The 15963-nt window shown below is 33.1% G+C and overlaps 1 protein-coding gene and 1 non-coding gene across 2 annotated transcripts; one reads left to right on the top strand and one right to left on the bottom strand.

Annotated features, from left to right (window-relative positions):
• Nucleotides 1-1292: 1292 nt before the first annotated feature.
• On the bottom strand, nucleotides 1293-1365 carry trnar-ccu (transfer RNA arginine (anticodon CCU)). Its single transcript has one exon. It is a non-coding gene; the product is annotated as a tRNA-Arg (tRNA).
• Nucleotides 1366-1606: 241 nt separating this feature from the next.
• Nucleotides 1607-14759, top strand: ift56 (intraflagellar transport 56). Its single transcript, XM_073851885.1, has 17 exons — nucleotides 1607-1997; nucleotides 3801-3947; nucleotides 4015-4107; nucleotides 4276-4390; nucleotides 5482-5531; nucleotides 5628-5773; nucleotides 6808-6979; nucleotides 7814-7991; nucleotides 8075-8130; nucleotides 9476-9529; nucleotides 9631-9694; nucleotides 11103-11191; nucleotides 11272-11355; nucleotides 11438-11507; nucleotides 11720-11826; nucleotides 12047-12180; nucleotides 14315-14759. The coding sequence occupies exons 1-17, from the start codon at nucleotides 1995-1997 to the stop codon at nucleotides 14424-14426; spliced, it is 1674 nt and encodes a 557-aa protein (XP_073707986.1). The 5' UTR covers nucleotides 1607-1994; the 3' UTR covers nucleotides 14427-14759.
• The last annotated feature ends 1204 nt before the right edge of the window (nucleotides 14760-15963 follow it).

Below are 15963 nucleotides of genomic sequence, written 5' to 3'. Positions count from 1 at the left end.
TGTTCAAATGTAATCTGATTGGACTTTGGCCATCAAACCTTGAAAATGGGTTGTTTAAAAGAAAAAAATGATTCTGAATTCGGATTAAATCACAAAATCCAATCTAGGTTTTGATCTGGATTAAATCCTTAGTTTGTATTTAAAACGTTTTAGTAAAATTTGGATACTTTTGATAAAAAAAAAAAAAAAATTCTCAGGGTTTCTACAGATATGAACAAGTGAAAATGAAGACTTTTTAAGTCCTTTTTAATACCACCTTTACATTTAAGACATAAACCTGTGATGGAAAACTAAATTTCAATTTATTGCAATTATTACTACAATATACAGTGAACTTTAGCAGACAATATTCCATGCAAAAATATTTTTATAAGCAATATTTTCACCAGAGTTCAGCTGTAACATACTTACATCAGCATATTTTTATTTACCTTTACAAAGCCCTATTTTTTAAAACTTTTTAAATGTATGCATTACCTTTCATTACAAATTATTACAATTCAACAATAAATTCTATAGGGCAGTTACCAGGCAGATTAAATAATTGACACTGCAAAATTACAAGTGCGATAAATAATATATAAATAATGTTATAAGATTAATGTTTTAAATACAGAATCTTTGTTCTGTCCAATGACTGTAAACAGGCATTAGGTCCGTCAGACTGAAGATATTTTAGCGGTAATGTGACCAAAAATATTTAAGATATTATAAGACTTTTTAAGGACCTGCAGACACTGATTCTGATCCCAGGAGAAGAAGATTTCAGAAACAAAAATGTAATAAAAGTTTAAAACTGGTCAAAAAATAAAACATTTTAAAATGTAATATATCCCCAAATCTCCAAACAGTTTTTTTAAATCACTGATTGTAAACTACATTAGCACAATCATCAGAGATGGATGATTAGTTATTTTTGTAAATGCAATGCAAAACTAAAATGCATTGGGCATCCACCCCCTTTAGGGGCTCCATAGAGCACTAGTAATCTAGATTTAGAAATCTGAAAAAGTGTGTATCAGGTTCAGGGTGATCCAATCCAATTTAGGAAAAACCGGCACAAAAGTAAGATGGGTTATCTGATCATGGTTAATAAAACATGGCATTATTCTGATCCAGATAAAACTTTTTTGAACAACTGGCCTCTGGTTTTAGAATCTAACATGTTTGTCTGATTCAGATTTGCTTGTTTTAGGCTTAGTTGACCAGTTTTGCCTTGTGCATGGACATTTTTACTGGTGTATGTATTAATCAAATAATGGTTATATTTTTAAGATATAACGAAAACGTTCCACCCCAGATGGGACTCGAACCCACAATCCCTGGCTTAGGAGGCCAGTGCCTTATCCATTAGGCCACTGGGGCTTCTGCGGTTTGGCTGTGAAATATATAACTTGTTTATATATGATAAATAATTATTAAAAAAATTATATGTATTTCCGTTGGACAAATTTTTAAATATTTCCATTGATTTGTATGTTATATTTTAACCATATTTTGCTTAAAAACACACATAGCGCTGAGCATGAATCATGTCACATGGCGGGTCTTCTGATCTGGTTGAAGAGTGGGTTGCTTAGCAACATCGTGATGCCGCGCCGCCAAACATGGCAGTCGAGATTAGCCAGACACAACACGACGAGCACGTTTATTAGTGCTCTGCGTTATTATAGATAATATGATTTAATTCAGAATATATATAAAACGTTATATGCTTCTGTTCAAAAGCAAACGTAATCAGATTAACATCTTGTACGCACACCTAAACATAGTCGCTGAGCAAGTTTGCTAGCTAGTAGGCTAGCGTTATCTGGCTAGTTCACTGTATCTGCAGACATACTGTTCCTGGATTAACGGATATCTAAATCGACGTTGTTTGTAAATCTAGCGATTCCTTTATGGGTTTTATGGTGATCGGAGTGCTAATAAAATGACTGGCTAACTCTAAACTAGTTTTAGGAGTGTGCATTCGTGGATAGAGAAGCATCATCACCATGGTGAGTATCAACAACAAATAATATTTACCGTTTTTGGTTAGTTATTAAATGTATATAATAAAATGTTCCGAGCAAGCAATCATAATTGTGATTTCAGTGTGTTTAGGCATCGATATGTGATTTCAAGACATTTAAAAATGGCTTATCTTTAACGTTATTTTACTTTCTTAGGTTTACTTTACTGCAGTCAGAAGTATGTCTCGTTAATGTATTTATTCTTAGTTTTAATTATTTTAATAATTAAATACATTAATTTAAGGGTTTCCTAGCTAAGCATGTAAAATAGACTCTACTAAAATTAGTCACGCTGACTATTTGTTCTCTATTAAAGTTTTTAGCAATAAATAGTCTTCATTAGTCCTGCTTAGTCAGTTAAGACATTACAGTTGTAAACATACAACAGCTTTATAGGAAAAGCCATTCAGTTCAAAATTTTGGCAGTCAGTGCGTTTATTTTAAAGAAATGATTTCATTTAGCAATAAATAGTAAATAATAGTATAGTCCATATATATACTACATGCACCATCTACAGTAAATGCAATAGATTAGTTATAAAACACCCACTTTGTACAACAATAAACTGTATTGCATAGATAATAGGCAACTGTTGTCAAAAATAATATAAATGTGCATGAAATAGGTGCATTATTAATTATTTATGTGTACACATACACTACCAGATTTTTTTTTCTTTTTATATCTTCTGCTCACAAAGTCTGCATTTATTTGATCCAAACTAAGTACAGCAGACACGGTAAAATTTTTAAATATTTTTACTTTTTAAAATAATTTTTTTCTATTTGAATATATTTTAAAATGTGATTTATTCCTGTGATTTCAAATTTTCCAGTTACATGATCCCTTCAGAAATCATTCTAATATTCTGATTTGCTGCTGTTAGAACCTCGTTTCTGGGTCACTGCAGTTTCTCAGGTCTGTCGAGTGGATCAGCAACAAGCGCTTGGGATAGACAACAACACACCAAAGTCTAATACAAGTTGGTTTATTGTTATCTACCAAAGAAGATGGGGCAGTCCCATCTTTTATACAGCACCCTTACAAGCCTTCATGTAGGCGGGGGTTCACATATCATTTAAGCAAATACTTCTACATATGGGAAGGAAAATTACAGATGATCCAGGGTAACTATAAGGAAGAGAGGAAGATAGTGCAGCCGCACTCAACTGGTTTCCTGCCGACAGATAACCCTGAAACAGACAGACAAAACATTCCCATACAGAACCTAATATCACACTCTTAAATGAAGCAAACTATGAAAGACAAGAAAACTACAAAATATTAACTCAAGGAAACTTCACTGCAAAACACATTAATTCTTATAGCTGCTAAAAAAAACATTTATTATTATTATGTTGTTGAAAACAGCTGAGTAGAATTTGTTCAGGTGTCTATGATAAATAGAAAGATCAGAACAGCATTTATCTGAAATAGAAATCTTTTGTAACACTATAAATGTCTTTATTACCACTTTTGATCAATTTAAAGCATCCTTTCTAAATAAAAGTATTAATTTCTATAATTCTGTAATTTCTTGAACAGCAAATCAGCATATGAGAATGATTTCTGAAGGACAATGTAACACTTACAACACTTAAACAGTACAAATATTTCAAAATGTTACTTGTTTTGTTGTACTTTGGATCAAATAAATGCAGGCTTGGAATGCAGAAGAGTCTTTGTTAAAAAAACATGAAAAATCTTACTGTTCAGACATTTTGACTGGTAGTGTAATTAATAATAAATTAATATGAATAATATAATTTCTTCTTTCTGTTCTGAAGCTCTTGTCTCGAATGAAACCAGCAGTGGGTGGCGAAGCCTCCAGCAGCTCCAATGAGAAGAAAAGGAAAAATAAAACAAAAAAGATTCCAAGACTTGAGGACTATCTAAACCAAAGAGACTATCTGGGATCCCTGACTCTATTAGAGGTACAAAAACCTAAGATTACAACTCTGTCATATTTACATAAACTTACTTTAAACTCTGTGATGCCAGTTTCAGCGTAATGGTGGGGTGTCAGTGGAGCATGCAGACCTTTGGATTGGCTACTGTGCCTTTCATTTGGGAGATCACAAGAGAGCAATGGAGGTTAGTAAAAGAGATGTTAGATTCTGCAGACACACCAGGATGTTGGATCCAGTCAGTTTATGCTTGATTAAGTGATGAATCACTTTTAAAGGGTGTGTGACATTATGGCTGATTTCCATTTGAAATTAGCTGTATGTAACGTAAAAATATCTCTATTTGTATTTTCAGGAGTACAAAGCCCTCACTTTAAGGCCGGAGTGTCCAGTGGATGTTTGGGTATATCTGGGCTGCTCGCTCTTCTTCCTGGGACTTTATAAAGAGGCTGAGGAAGCAGCATTAAAAGGTTTGTCTTCACATACTGTACACTACTGTCAAACGTTTGTGGTCTGGAGGATGTTTTAGAAAGTCTCTCATGCTCCAAAATACAGTAAAATCAGTAATATTATAACACTTTAAAATAACTGTTTTCTATTTGAGTATATTTTAAAATGTCATGCAAAACGTCAGTCTTCGGTGTCACACGATCCTCCAGAAATCATTATAATATGCTGAGTTCTGATTTCTTATTATTATGTTGAAAACAGTGCTACATAATATTTTTATGGAAGCTGTGATACATTTTATATTCTTTTATAAATAGAAAGTTCAAAAGAACAGCACTACCAGTCAAATGTTTTTGAACAGTACGATTTTTAATGGTTTTTAAAGAATGGCTTTTAAATAACTGTTTTCTATTTCAATATATTTTAAAATGTAATTTATTCCTGTGATCAAAGCTACATTTTCAGCATCATTACTCCAGCCTTCATTGTCGCATGATCCTTTAGAAATCATTCTAACATGCTGATTTGCTGTTCAAGAAACATTTTTTTATTATTATTATCAATATTATATATATTTTTAAGATTCTTTGATAAATAGAAAGATTAAAAGATTTATCTTAAATAAAAGTTTTGTAACATTATACACTATACCATTCAAAAGTGCTACTTTTATTTAGCAACGATGCTTTAAATTGATCTAAGGTGATGATAAAGACATTTATAACATTACAGAATATTTATATTTCAGATAAAAGCTGTTTTTCTGAACTTTTTATTAATCAAAGAAACCTGAAAAATTCTACTCAGCTGTTTTCAACATAATAATAAGAATACATGTTTTTTGAGCATCAAATCAGAATATTAGAATGATTTCTGAAGGATTAAATGACTGAAGTAATGATGCTAAAAATTCAGCTTTGAAAACTATTACATTTTAAAATATATTCAAATAGAAACATTTACTTTAAATATTACATATTTCACATTATCACAGCTTTTGCTATATTTTGGATCAAATAAATGCAGGCTTGGTGAGCAGAAGAGACCTCTTTAAATATATATATATTTTTGAAGCAGATTATCCAAAATTATAATTTACTGTCTTTTTTAGGGCCAAAAACTCAGCTTCAGAATCGCCTGCTCTTTCATTTAGCTCATAAGGTCAGTTTTTCCATAATATTTCATGCCCTACTAGACATTATTATGGTAGTGCATTAGATGATAATGACATTTTCTGCTTTGTTGTTCTCTGTGAAGTTTAATGATGAAAAGAAACTGATGGGTTTCCATCAGAACCTGGAGGACGTGACAGAGGATCAGCTGAGCTTGGCTTCCATTCACTACATGCGCTCGCATTACCAAGAGGCCATTGATATCTACAAACGCATCTTATTGCAGAACAGGTGCTTCAGAACCACATTGAAAATATGAACCAGAACCTCTGAGAAACATTACAATACATTTGTACAATAATTTAATAATATATAAAAAAAAAATTTGAATAAAAAGTTTTTTGCTGTTAATTGTCTTTACTACACTACCAGTCAAAAGTTTTTGAACAGTAAGATTTGTAAAGTCTATTCTGCATTTTGTTATCAAAAGTACAGCAAAAACAGTACAATTTTGAAATATTTTTTTCTTTTTTCTATTTGAATGAATCATCATTGAAGCATCATTGCTCCAGTCACATGATCCTTCAGAAATCATTCTAATATTCTGATTTGCTTCTCAAAAAACTATTATTATTATGTTGAAAACAGCTGAGTAGAATTTTTTCATATTTCTTCGATGAATAGAAAGTTCAGAAGAACAGCATTTATATGAAATAGAAATCTTTTGTAACATTATAAATGTTTTCATCACCATGTTTTATTTATTATGAATTTAAAGCATCCCTGCTAAATAAAAGTATTAATTTCTTTTAAAAAAAATCTTAAAAAGTGGTATAGTGTATAATGTTTTTTGAATGGTATAATGTTACAAAAGCTTTTTATTTCAGATAAATGCTGATCTTTGGGTCTTTCTATTCATCAAAGAATCCTGGAAAAATGTACTCAACTGTTTAAAATATTAATAATAATAATAGAAATGTTTCTTGTTCAGCAAATCAGCATATTAGATTAGATGATTTCTGAAGGATCATGTGACACTAAAGACTGGAGTAATGATGCTTAAAATTAAGCTTTGATCACAGAAATAAATTACATTTTAAAATACAGTCAAATAGAAAGCAGTTATTTTAAATAGTAAAAATATTTTTGCTGTATTTCGGATCAAATAAATGCAGGCTTGGTGAGCAGAAGAGACTTACATAAAAAAACATGAAAAATATTACTGTTCAAAAACTTTTGACTGGTAGTGTACATAAAGTCAACACATTCTTTGCACAGCACAACATAAATATTGACAAATTATTTTTCTATCTCCAAATCTACAGAGACTTTCTAGCCCTGAATGTGTATGTGGCTCTGTGTTACTATAAGCTGGATTACTATGACGTGTCTCAGGAGGTGTTGGCCGTGTATCTGCAGAGTATTCCTGACTCTACTATCGCCCTCAACCTCAAAGCCTGCAACCACTTCAGACTCTACAATGGCAAAGCTGCTGAGGTCAGCTACACACCTCTGTATACTAATACACTAATTATTTAATGACATATATGCCTGAGATTATGTAGTCAAGTTGATAATTATGATCCTAAAGACAACATTAATTCACAGTGATATAATAATATGACGTACACTACCATTCAAAAGTCTGGGATAGGTAAGAAAAAAAATCTTATGCTCAGCATGGCTGCATTTGTTTGATTAAAAATACAGTTAAAACAGTAAAAGTGTGAAATAATGTTACAATTCCAAATATCTGTTTTCTATTGCAATTTATTTGAAAATGTAATTTATTCCTGTGATGCAAAACTGAATTTTAAGCATCATTACTCTAGTCTTTAGTGTCTCATGATCCTTCAGAAATCATTCTAATATGCTGATTTACTGCTCAAGAAACTTTTTATTATTATCAATGTTGAAAACAATTGTGCTGCTTGATATTTGAATGGGAACTGTGATGTGTTTTCTTAGGATTCTTTGATCAACAGAAAGATGAAAGGAACATCAAAAAAGCCTTTACTGTCACTTTTGATCAGTTTAATGGGCCCTTACTAAGTGAAATATTAATTCATTAAAAATGACTAACCCCAAACATTTGAATGGTAGTGCATTGAAAAAGAACATTCAATTAGAAAATAATGTGTGAATATGAAATGTGATCATGTGATGTGAGAACAATGTTATGCTAGATTCAGGTCATTTCAGGTAAAACATTAACTTCACCATTACAGCTAGGACATTTATTAATGTAAATGCATTTAGGTGAAATGCATATGTGTGTAAATATGGTTTTAATTTTTTTAATTAACATTTTTCTCTCTCCTGACTCTTTAGACGGAGTTGAAGAACCTGATGGATATCTCTTCCAGCTCGTTTCAGTTCGCTAAAGAGCTCATTCAGCACAATCTGGTTGTGTTTCGTGGGGGTGAGGGGGCCTTGCAGGTTTTACCTCCTCTAATTGACGTCATTTCAGAGGCCAGACTCAACCTGGTCATCTACTATCTCAGACAAGGTATGCTGATCAGGCGTGGCCTCTTGCCTTTAGCAGAGACTGGCTTATCAGGTTTGTTATTAACTTTGCCATCTTACATTTAGATGACATTCAGGAGGCCTACAAACTAATCAAAGACCTTGAGCCCACCACACCCCAGGTATTTAATCCACCCTAATGCTTATTTCTCCTTTTTTTACTCTTTTTACACTACCAGTCAAAAGTTTTTGGACAGTAAGGTTTTTAAAGAATTTGTTCACTGCCAGAACAAAAATCTACTGATAATTTACTCACCCCCTTTTAATCCAAGATTTTTATGTCTTTCTTTCTTCAATCGTAAAGAAATTATGTTTTTTGAGGAAAACATCTTAGGAATTTTCTCCATATAGTGGACTATGGTGCCCACGAGTTTGAACTTCCAAAATGCAGGTTAAATGCAGCTTCAGAGGGCTCTAAACGATCCCAGCTGAGGAAGAAGTGTCTTATCTAGTCAAACGATCAGTTGTTTTCTAAAAAAAAAATTGACAATTTATACACTTTTTAACCACAAATGCTTGTCTTGTCTAGATCTGTTATGCGCATCTCATTTTCTCTTCCAACTTCAAAAACGCCCTACATCGCTGTTTTACCTTTTTTTTTGTAAAGAGCGTCTGACCTTCTTTGAACGTTCACTTTGTAAACACTGGGTCGGTACTTCTGCAACGATTATGAAGTTGGAGGAGAAAATAAGATGGGATTTTTTTTAAATACCCTAACTGCCTTGAACCGGAATAGCTAGACAAGACAAGCATTTGTGGTTAAAAAGTAAAGAAATTGTACCTTTTTTTTACTAAATAATGAACGTTTTGCTAGATAATACCTTTCTTCCTCAGCTGTGATCTTTTAGAGCCCTTTGAAGCTGCATTTATACTGCTTCTATGGGCACCATAGAAGTCCACTATATGGAGAAAATTCCTGAAATGTTTTCCTCAAAAACATAATTTCTTTACGACTGAAGAAAGAAAGAAATTAACATCTTAGATGACAAGGGGGTGAGTATTATTTTTTTTTTCTTTAAGTGAACTAATCTTTAAGAAGTATCTTCTGCTCACCAAGACTACATTTATTTGATCCAAAGTACAGCAAAAACAGTACAATTTTCAAATATTTTTTCTATTTTCTATTTGAATATATTTTAAAATGTAATTTATTCCTGTGATTTCAAAGCTGAATTTTTAGGATCATTCCTCTAGTCACATGATTCTTTAGAATTCAATCTAATATTCTGATTTGCTGCACATTTATTATTTATTATGTTGAAAACAGCTGAGTAGAATTTTTTCATGTTTCTTTGATAAATGGAAAGTTCAGATGAAAAGCATATATTGGAAATGGAAATATTTTGTATCATTATAAATGTCTTTATCATCACTTTTGTTATTTTCCACCAAATGCCACCATAATCCACTCTATTGTTAAAATTTTGTGTCCATTGATAACATTTTATCCTCTCGTGTCATTCACAGGAATATATTTTGAAGGGAGTGGTGAATGCTGCTTTGGGACAAGATATTGGATCGGTACATGATGTTTATTTATATCAGATATCAGCTGAATTTCCTCTCAGACTCAATTTCTCAGCAAAGCCTTTGCACATGTTTCACAAATTTGTTTTTTACAGAGGGACCATTTAAAAATTGCCCAGCAGTTTTTCCAGTTGGTTGGAGGCTCAGCCAGTGAATGCGGTAACATCATTGTTTAGGCTAACAATAACAATATTAGCGCTGGTTCAGCAGCAGGGCCCCTGTGCTGTATGGAAGGGAGCCAGTGACAGAGTTTGTTTTCTTGGCACAAACTATGCATCATCCTAGACTGAAAGGATGGCTCTCAATTGACCCTTCACAGAAAGCTTGATTGACAGGCGAGCTAACCAATCATAGCACTGAATCTGTCATTTTGTCCAACAAACAAACCAGAAAGGAAAGTAGATTAACTTTGATAGACTTAAACTTGAAGAATGGTGTCTCTTAGCGGTTGAAATAAATATCTTCTGATGTCCATTCATGTTTATTTCATGCTTTGACTACTAAATATGAAAGAATGATTGCTTCATGTGCCGCTTGAACTGAGAAGCTACAGTGATGGCAGAAGTTTTTTTTTTTTCATTAGGGACTTGTCATGTGTTAATTTTGTGTCTATTTGCTTTATCTATTTATTTAGCTTCATAGCAGATAAATAAAAAGTAGATTTTGTACATTAGCTTGCATTTTCCTTTGCACTGGACACTCAAAACACATTCAGAAGTTCATTTCCAGAACAAAAATTTACAGATAATTTACTCACCCTGATGACATCCAAGAAAACATTTGAGCAATGGTCTCTATATAATGGACTTCTATGGTGCCCACGACTTTGAACTTCCAAAAGGCAGTTTAAATGCAGCTTCAAAGGGCTATAAATGATTCCAGATGAGAAAGAAGGGTCTTATCTAGCGAAATGATTGGTTAATTTCTTTAAAAAATGTTACACTTTATATACCTTTTAACCTCAAATGCTCATCTTGTCTAGCTCTGCCTAAACTCTGTGTATTCCAGTTCATGACAGTTAGGGTATGTTGAAAAACTCCCGTCTTATTTTCTCCTCCGACTTCAAAGTCCTCCTACATTGCTGTTTTTGACCCTCCTTGTGCATTCACTTTGTGAACACTGGATCGGTACTTCTGCAGCGATGTAGGATGATTTTGAAGTTGGAGGAGAAAATAAGATGGGAGTTTTTCAACATACCCTAACTGTCATGAACTGGAATACACAGAGTTTAGGCAGAGCTAGACAAGATGAGCATTTGAGGTTAAAAAGTATATAAATTGTAAATTTGTTTATAAAATAGCAGATCGTTTTGCTAGATAAAACCATTTTTCCTTGGCTGTGATCGTGTAGAGCCCTTTGAAGCTGCATTTAAACTCCATTTTGGAAGTTCAAACTCGCAGGCACCACTGAAGTCCACTATACAAAGAAAAATCCTGAAATGTTTGCCTCAAAGAAAGACATGAACATCTTGGATGACAAGGGGGTGAGTAAATTATCTGCAAATTTTTGTTCTGGAAGTGAACTTCTCCTTTAACGATCTACTCTCTGTTGTCTTTTTTCCTATAAGACACAATACCTGGCAGGCAGTGTATGGCCTCTTGTTTCTTCCTGCTGAAACAGTTTGAGGATGTGCTTATATATCTCAACTCAGTCAAGGTAATACACATATAAGGGTGTTTGGACTGAAAGCAGAAGCATTAAAAACAGCATCAAATATCTATCTTGTTTCCCTGTAGAGTTACTTCTACAATGAAGACACATTCAACTTCAACTACGCTCAAGCCAAGGCTGCTCTGGGAAACTACAGGGAGGCTGAAGAGGTATATAGAATAACTGTGGCTCAGTTAATATGATTTAGGAACCATCTGCAAGTATGACTAAGTCTGAATTTAATGTGAACAGGTGTTCCTGCTCATCCAGAATGAGAAGATCAAGAATGATTACGTTTACCTGAGCTGGTTGGCACGCTGCTGTAGGTTCTCCTATGAGTCTTTGAAGCTTTTGAACCATGGCCAACAGATCTCCTGTTCTGGGCTAGTGAAATTCAGTTTTGACTTTAATGAAGATTAACGACTGGAATTGTCTTTGGAAGCTTCTTTACACGTCAACTCTTTTCGATTAGTCATTTCTGTAGACGCATGAGACCTCTCGCTCTCTGATGTCATCCTCCTTCCTCTGTTCTAGACATTATGAATCAGAAGGCTCGACAGGCCTGGGAGCTCTATCTGAGACTGGAAACCTCATCTGACCCTTTCAGCCTCCTGCAGCTCATCGCAAATGACTGCTACAAGGTGCAATATTATAATTCTAATCTAGCCAGTCGTGACTGTAAACACATTTTCAATCATGTTTTGGCTTGTCACTAATTGCATTTTTTATAATACTGAACAGTGTGTTAAAAATAGTTGAGTGCTAGCCATAGTGGGATAGTTTCTGGCTGTTGCTTCTTGCTTGATTTTCTTCTGAAGGTTTCAGTACATTATTTATATTTATTCTGTGGCCTCTTTTCAGATGGGGCAGTTCTATTATGCAGCTAAAGCATTTGATGCTCTGGAGAGACTGGATCAAAACCCAGAGTACTGGGAAGGGAAGCGTGGAGCATGTGTTGGGATATTCCAGCTCATACTGGCAGGCCGAGAGTCCAGGTAAGGAACCAGTGACAAGCCTGAGGAATGACATGTTAAATGCAATTTAAAAGCCATTATTATTTGACTCAGATTATTCAAATGAATTCTTATTAAAGTCTTATTAGTTCTACACTTAGAATAGTTCACCCAATAATGAAAATTCTGTCATTAATTCCTCACCCTCATGTTGTTCCAACATGTAAAACCTTCGTTCATCTTCGGAACACAAATTAAGATGTTTTTGATGAAATTTAAGAGCTCTCTGAACCTCCATAAACAGCAATGGTGAGTATGCCCTGAGGGTAATCAATGACAGAATTTTCATTTTTGGGTGAACTATCCATTTAAAGCAGTAAATCCTGAAATATGAAACAATAGTCAAAAAAATCAAACTTTTTTGAAATGCAACTATTTATTTAGCCTTTAGACAATATTTTTTTAAATGCTGCATATGTGTTTTTTTTTCTCCAGTGTTATATTTGATACATCAGGCTTTTATGGCTCATGTAGTATGATATATTGAGAATGTGGAACTCACTCAGTGGAACAACTTTTATTTATTCAGATGTCCAAACTGAACAAAAAAATTTAATTTGGTGCAGTTGCTGATATGAAATGGCAATAAAGTAAGATGACATTCTGAATGCTTTTAATAAAAACTTGAAATGCAATGCAATACAATGATTGATTGAGAGATGAACAAAAAAAAAGGTCCCTTAAAAGCCTGATGTATCATAATTGATATTCATATTTTAACAATGTTATATATAATATTATAAACGTGATGTATGGAAAATCAGTTAATAGAGATGTAAATCTATATATCGATAATATCACAATATGTACAATAAGTCCATGTTATGATATTTATTGCGATATTTAAAAAAAAAAGTCAAATGAAGAATTGGAAAATTTTTGTGCATTTCAAAGTTAAATTCTTCTATCTAATGCACTTTGAGAGTTCAAAATTAGGAGGTCCAACCCATTTTTTTAACTAAGAAAACTTAAGTCAGAAAAAAGTCTTATACCTGAACTTTAAAGGGGACTCAACCCTCTTTTTAGTTGTGATATACTGTCTCAGCCTAAATTACATTCACACTGGTGTTTTAGGAATATAATAATAATAACAATGGCTGTAATAGCCATATATTGTAAAACAACTGCACTGTAAAATAAATTCATGAATATTAATAATATTAATGAATATATTATTTTTGTTTTATACTACAGTAGTGCATTTACAATACAATGCCTCTTTCTTAATTTCTACACTTAAAAGAAATGTTTTGAATTTAGACTGCATTTAAACCGCTCGCTGTCAGCAATTCATACTGCACTTTTAAGCTTTATTTTGATGAAAATGGCAGTAGAGCTTTTATTTTGATGGAAAACTCCAGCTTCAGTGAAAACAGGCTTACAAAAATGCGTCTCACTACAAATCTAGTGAAATGCTGTAATAATCTGCCCCGAAAATAAAAGCATAACTGGTGGGTGCTAAACTCACAGCACACGCAATAAATGGGTTCACTGCATTCACTGTAAACTGAGCGGTTCTGAGGTGCAGAAAACACCGGATCACAAGCTGATCGCCTAAATGAAGTGTGCGCTTCACTTTGAAACACAAATCGAACACAGGCTTGATGAAGGGATTAAGCCATATTGTGCTTTTAGTTTTAGTTCTTTTGACAGATACTGTGCCAAAGCATAATGGCCCAAAACACAACTTTAAAGACCTTTTATGTTAGAATAAGAATTTTAAATATATTTTAAAAACTACACTTTTTGCCCGAAAGACCAATAATTTCCAATATCGAGTTTTGCTATTGGGATATTACGATATTGATACGTCCATCCGTCTTGACATATCATAAGCTATATAAAAGTTATTCTTCTCTTTACTATCTAAAAATCAGTAATGATTTCCCAGCAAAAAGACTGTCTATTTGCTAAAAAAGTATAAACTGTCAATTAGACGACGACAGAAGGCATGTAGAAGATTGTATGCAACAGGTTATTCAGCAAAGTCTTGATAAGTTAGAGAGAGATTTGTGTATCAAATATAATACAGTAGGCAGCCGTATCTCAGAAAGTTTTGCACAAAGTTTTTAACCTGTTTTCTATGTATATATTTTATATATTTCTTTGTTTTCAGAGAGACACTGAAGGAGGTTTTGCCGATGTTGAGGAGCACTGGCAACCCACAAGTTGAATACATCATCCGCATTATGAAGAAATGGGCCAAAGACAACAGAGTGGCTCTCTGATCGCATTAACAAATGAGCTGACACACTTACTCTTCTTGGACATTTATTCATTTGTAAATGTTATTCACTTTTTTTATGGTATCCTTATGCTTGTTTGTCTATCAAAATAATTTGTGATGAATACAACAGTTCAAATGCATCTTAGAAAAATCTTATGAAGCTACAATAAGTGCAGCCACACTAAAACATTTACTTAATGTTTATTACATGATATCTTTTTTAATATTTGCAGTTGTCAAAAAGAGAAAACTATATTTACAATGTATCCTTATCAGTGAATGTTCTGTGAGATGAACAATGCAACAAATAAAGTTTATATCTTTTCATACTTGAGGCAACGTACACCTTTATTGTTTTGTCTTGGGATCATGTCTGCTAGTGTTTTAATTTAATAGGTTTAACAAAAGTGCAGAGTGCTATGAAGATTCATCTGTTTGAATAGTCATCTAGCTCAGAAATTATATTTGTACACCTTTTGAACAAGTGATATCAATGACTAAGGCAATAAGGTTTCATTTGTTAACATTATTTACCTACATTAGTTTACATGAACTTAATCTAATCTTTGTTCATTTGAACATTTATAATACATTGTTAAAACAGTAGTATTTTTGTTAGCGTTAAATGCTGTAATAAATGCATTGTTTATTGTTTGCTAAACTATTATTAACTAATAGGATTGAAATAATTTACTCACTAATGGGATTGTAAATATATTGCATTACATTTCCTGGGCTATTTAAATCCAAACAACAAAACCTCTTAAAGGAGTAGTTCTTTTTCAGAACAAAAATGTACAGATAATGTACTCACCCCCCTGTCATCCAAGATGCTCATGTCTTTCTTTCTTCAGTCGTAAGGAAATTGTTTTTTGAGGAAAAAAATTCAGGATTTCTCTCCATATAATGGACTTCTATGGTGCCCCCGAGATTGAACTTCCAAAATGCAGTTTCAAATGGCTCTAAACGATTACAGCCGAGGACAGAAGGCTCTTATCTAGCAAAGCGATCGGTTATTTTCAAAAAAAAAAAAAAAAAGATAATTTATATACTTTTTAACCTCAAATGCTTGTCTTGTCTAGCTCTCTGTGTACTCTGTGTAGAGATTAAAAAGTATATAAATTATAAATGTAGAAAATAACCAATCGTTTCACTAGATAAGACCCTTCTTCCTCGGCTGGGATCTTTTAGAGCCCTTTAAAGCTGCATTTAAACTGCATTTTTGGAAGTTTAAACTCGGGGGCACCATAGAAGTCCATTATATGGAGAGAAATCCTGAAATGTTTTCCTCAAAAAACACAATTTCTTCACCACGAAAGAAAGACATGAACATCTTGGATGACAAGGGGCTGAGTACATTATCTGTAAATTTTTGTTCTGAAAGTGAACTACTCCTTTAAGACATAATAAGCGTCCTTAGAACTACATTCTGTTGGAAAACACTTTCCTCTATTAGTTCCATATCTATGTATTAGTTCAATTTCAAGGGAAATCCTATTTTTTCCCACTGTAACATCTCTAATTGCTCATTAGAGCGT

Source organism: Garra rufa, chromosome 12 (genome assembly GCF_049309525.1).
Source record: "Garra rufa chromosome 12, GarRuf1.0, whole genome shotgun sequence".
Classification (NCBI taxonomy): Eukaryota; Metazoa; Chordata; class Actinopteri; order Cypriniformes; family Cyprinidae; genus Garra; species Garra rufa.
Note: the sequence above shows the minus strand (reverse complement) of the source record. Positions and strands in the feature narration are given on the sequence as shown.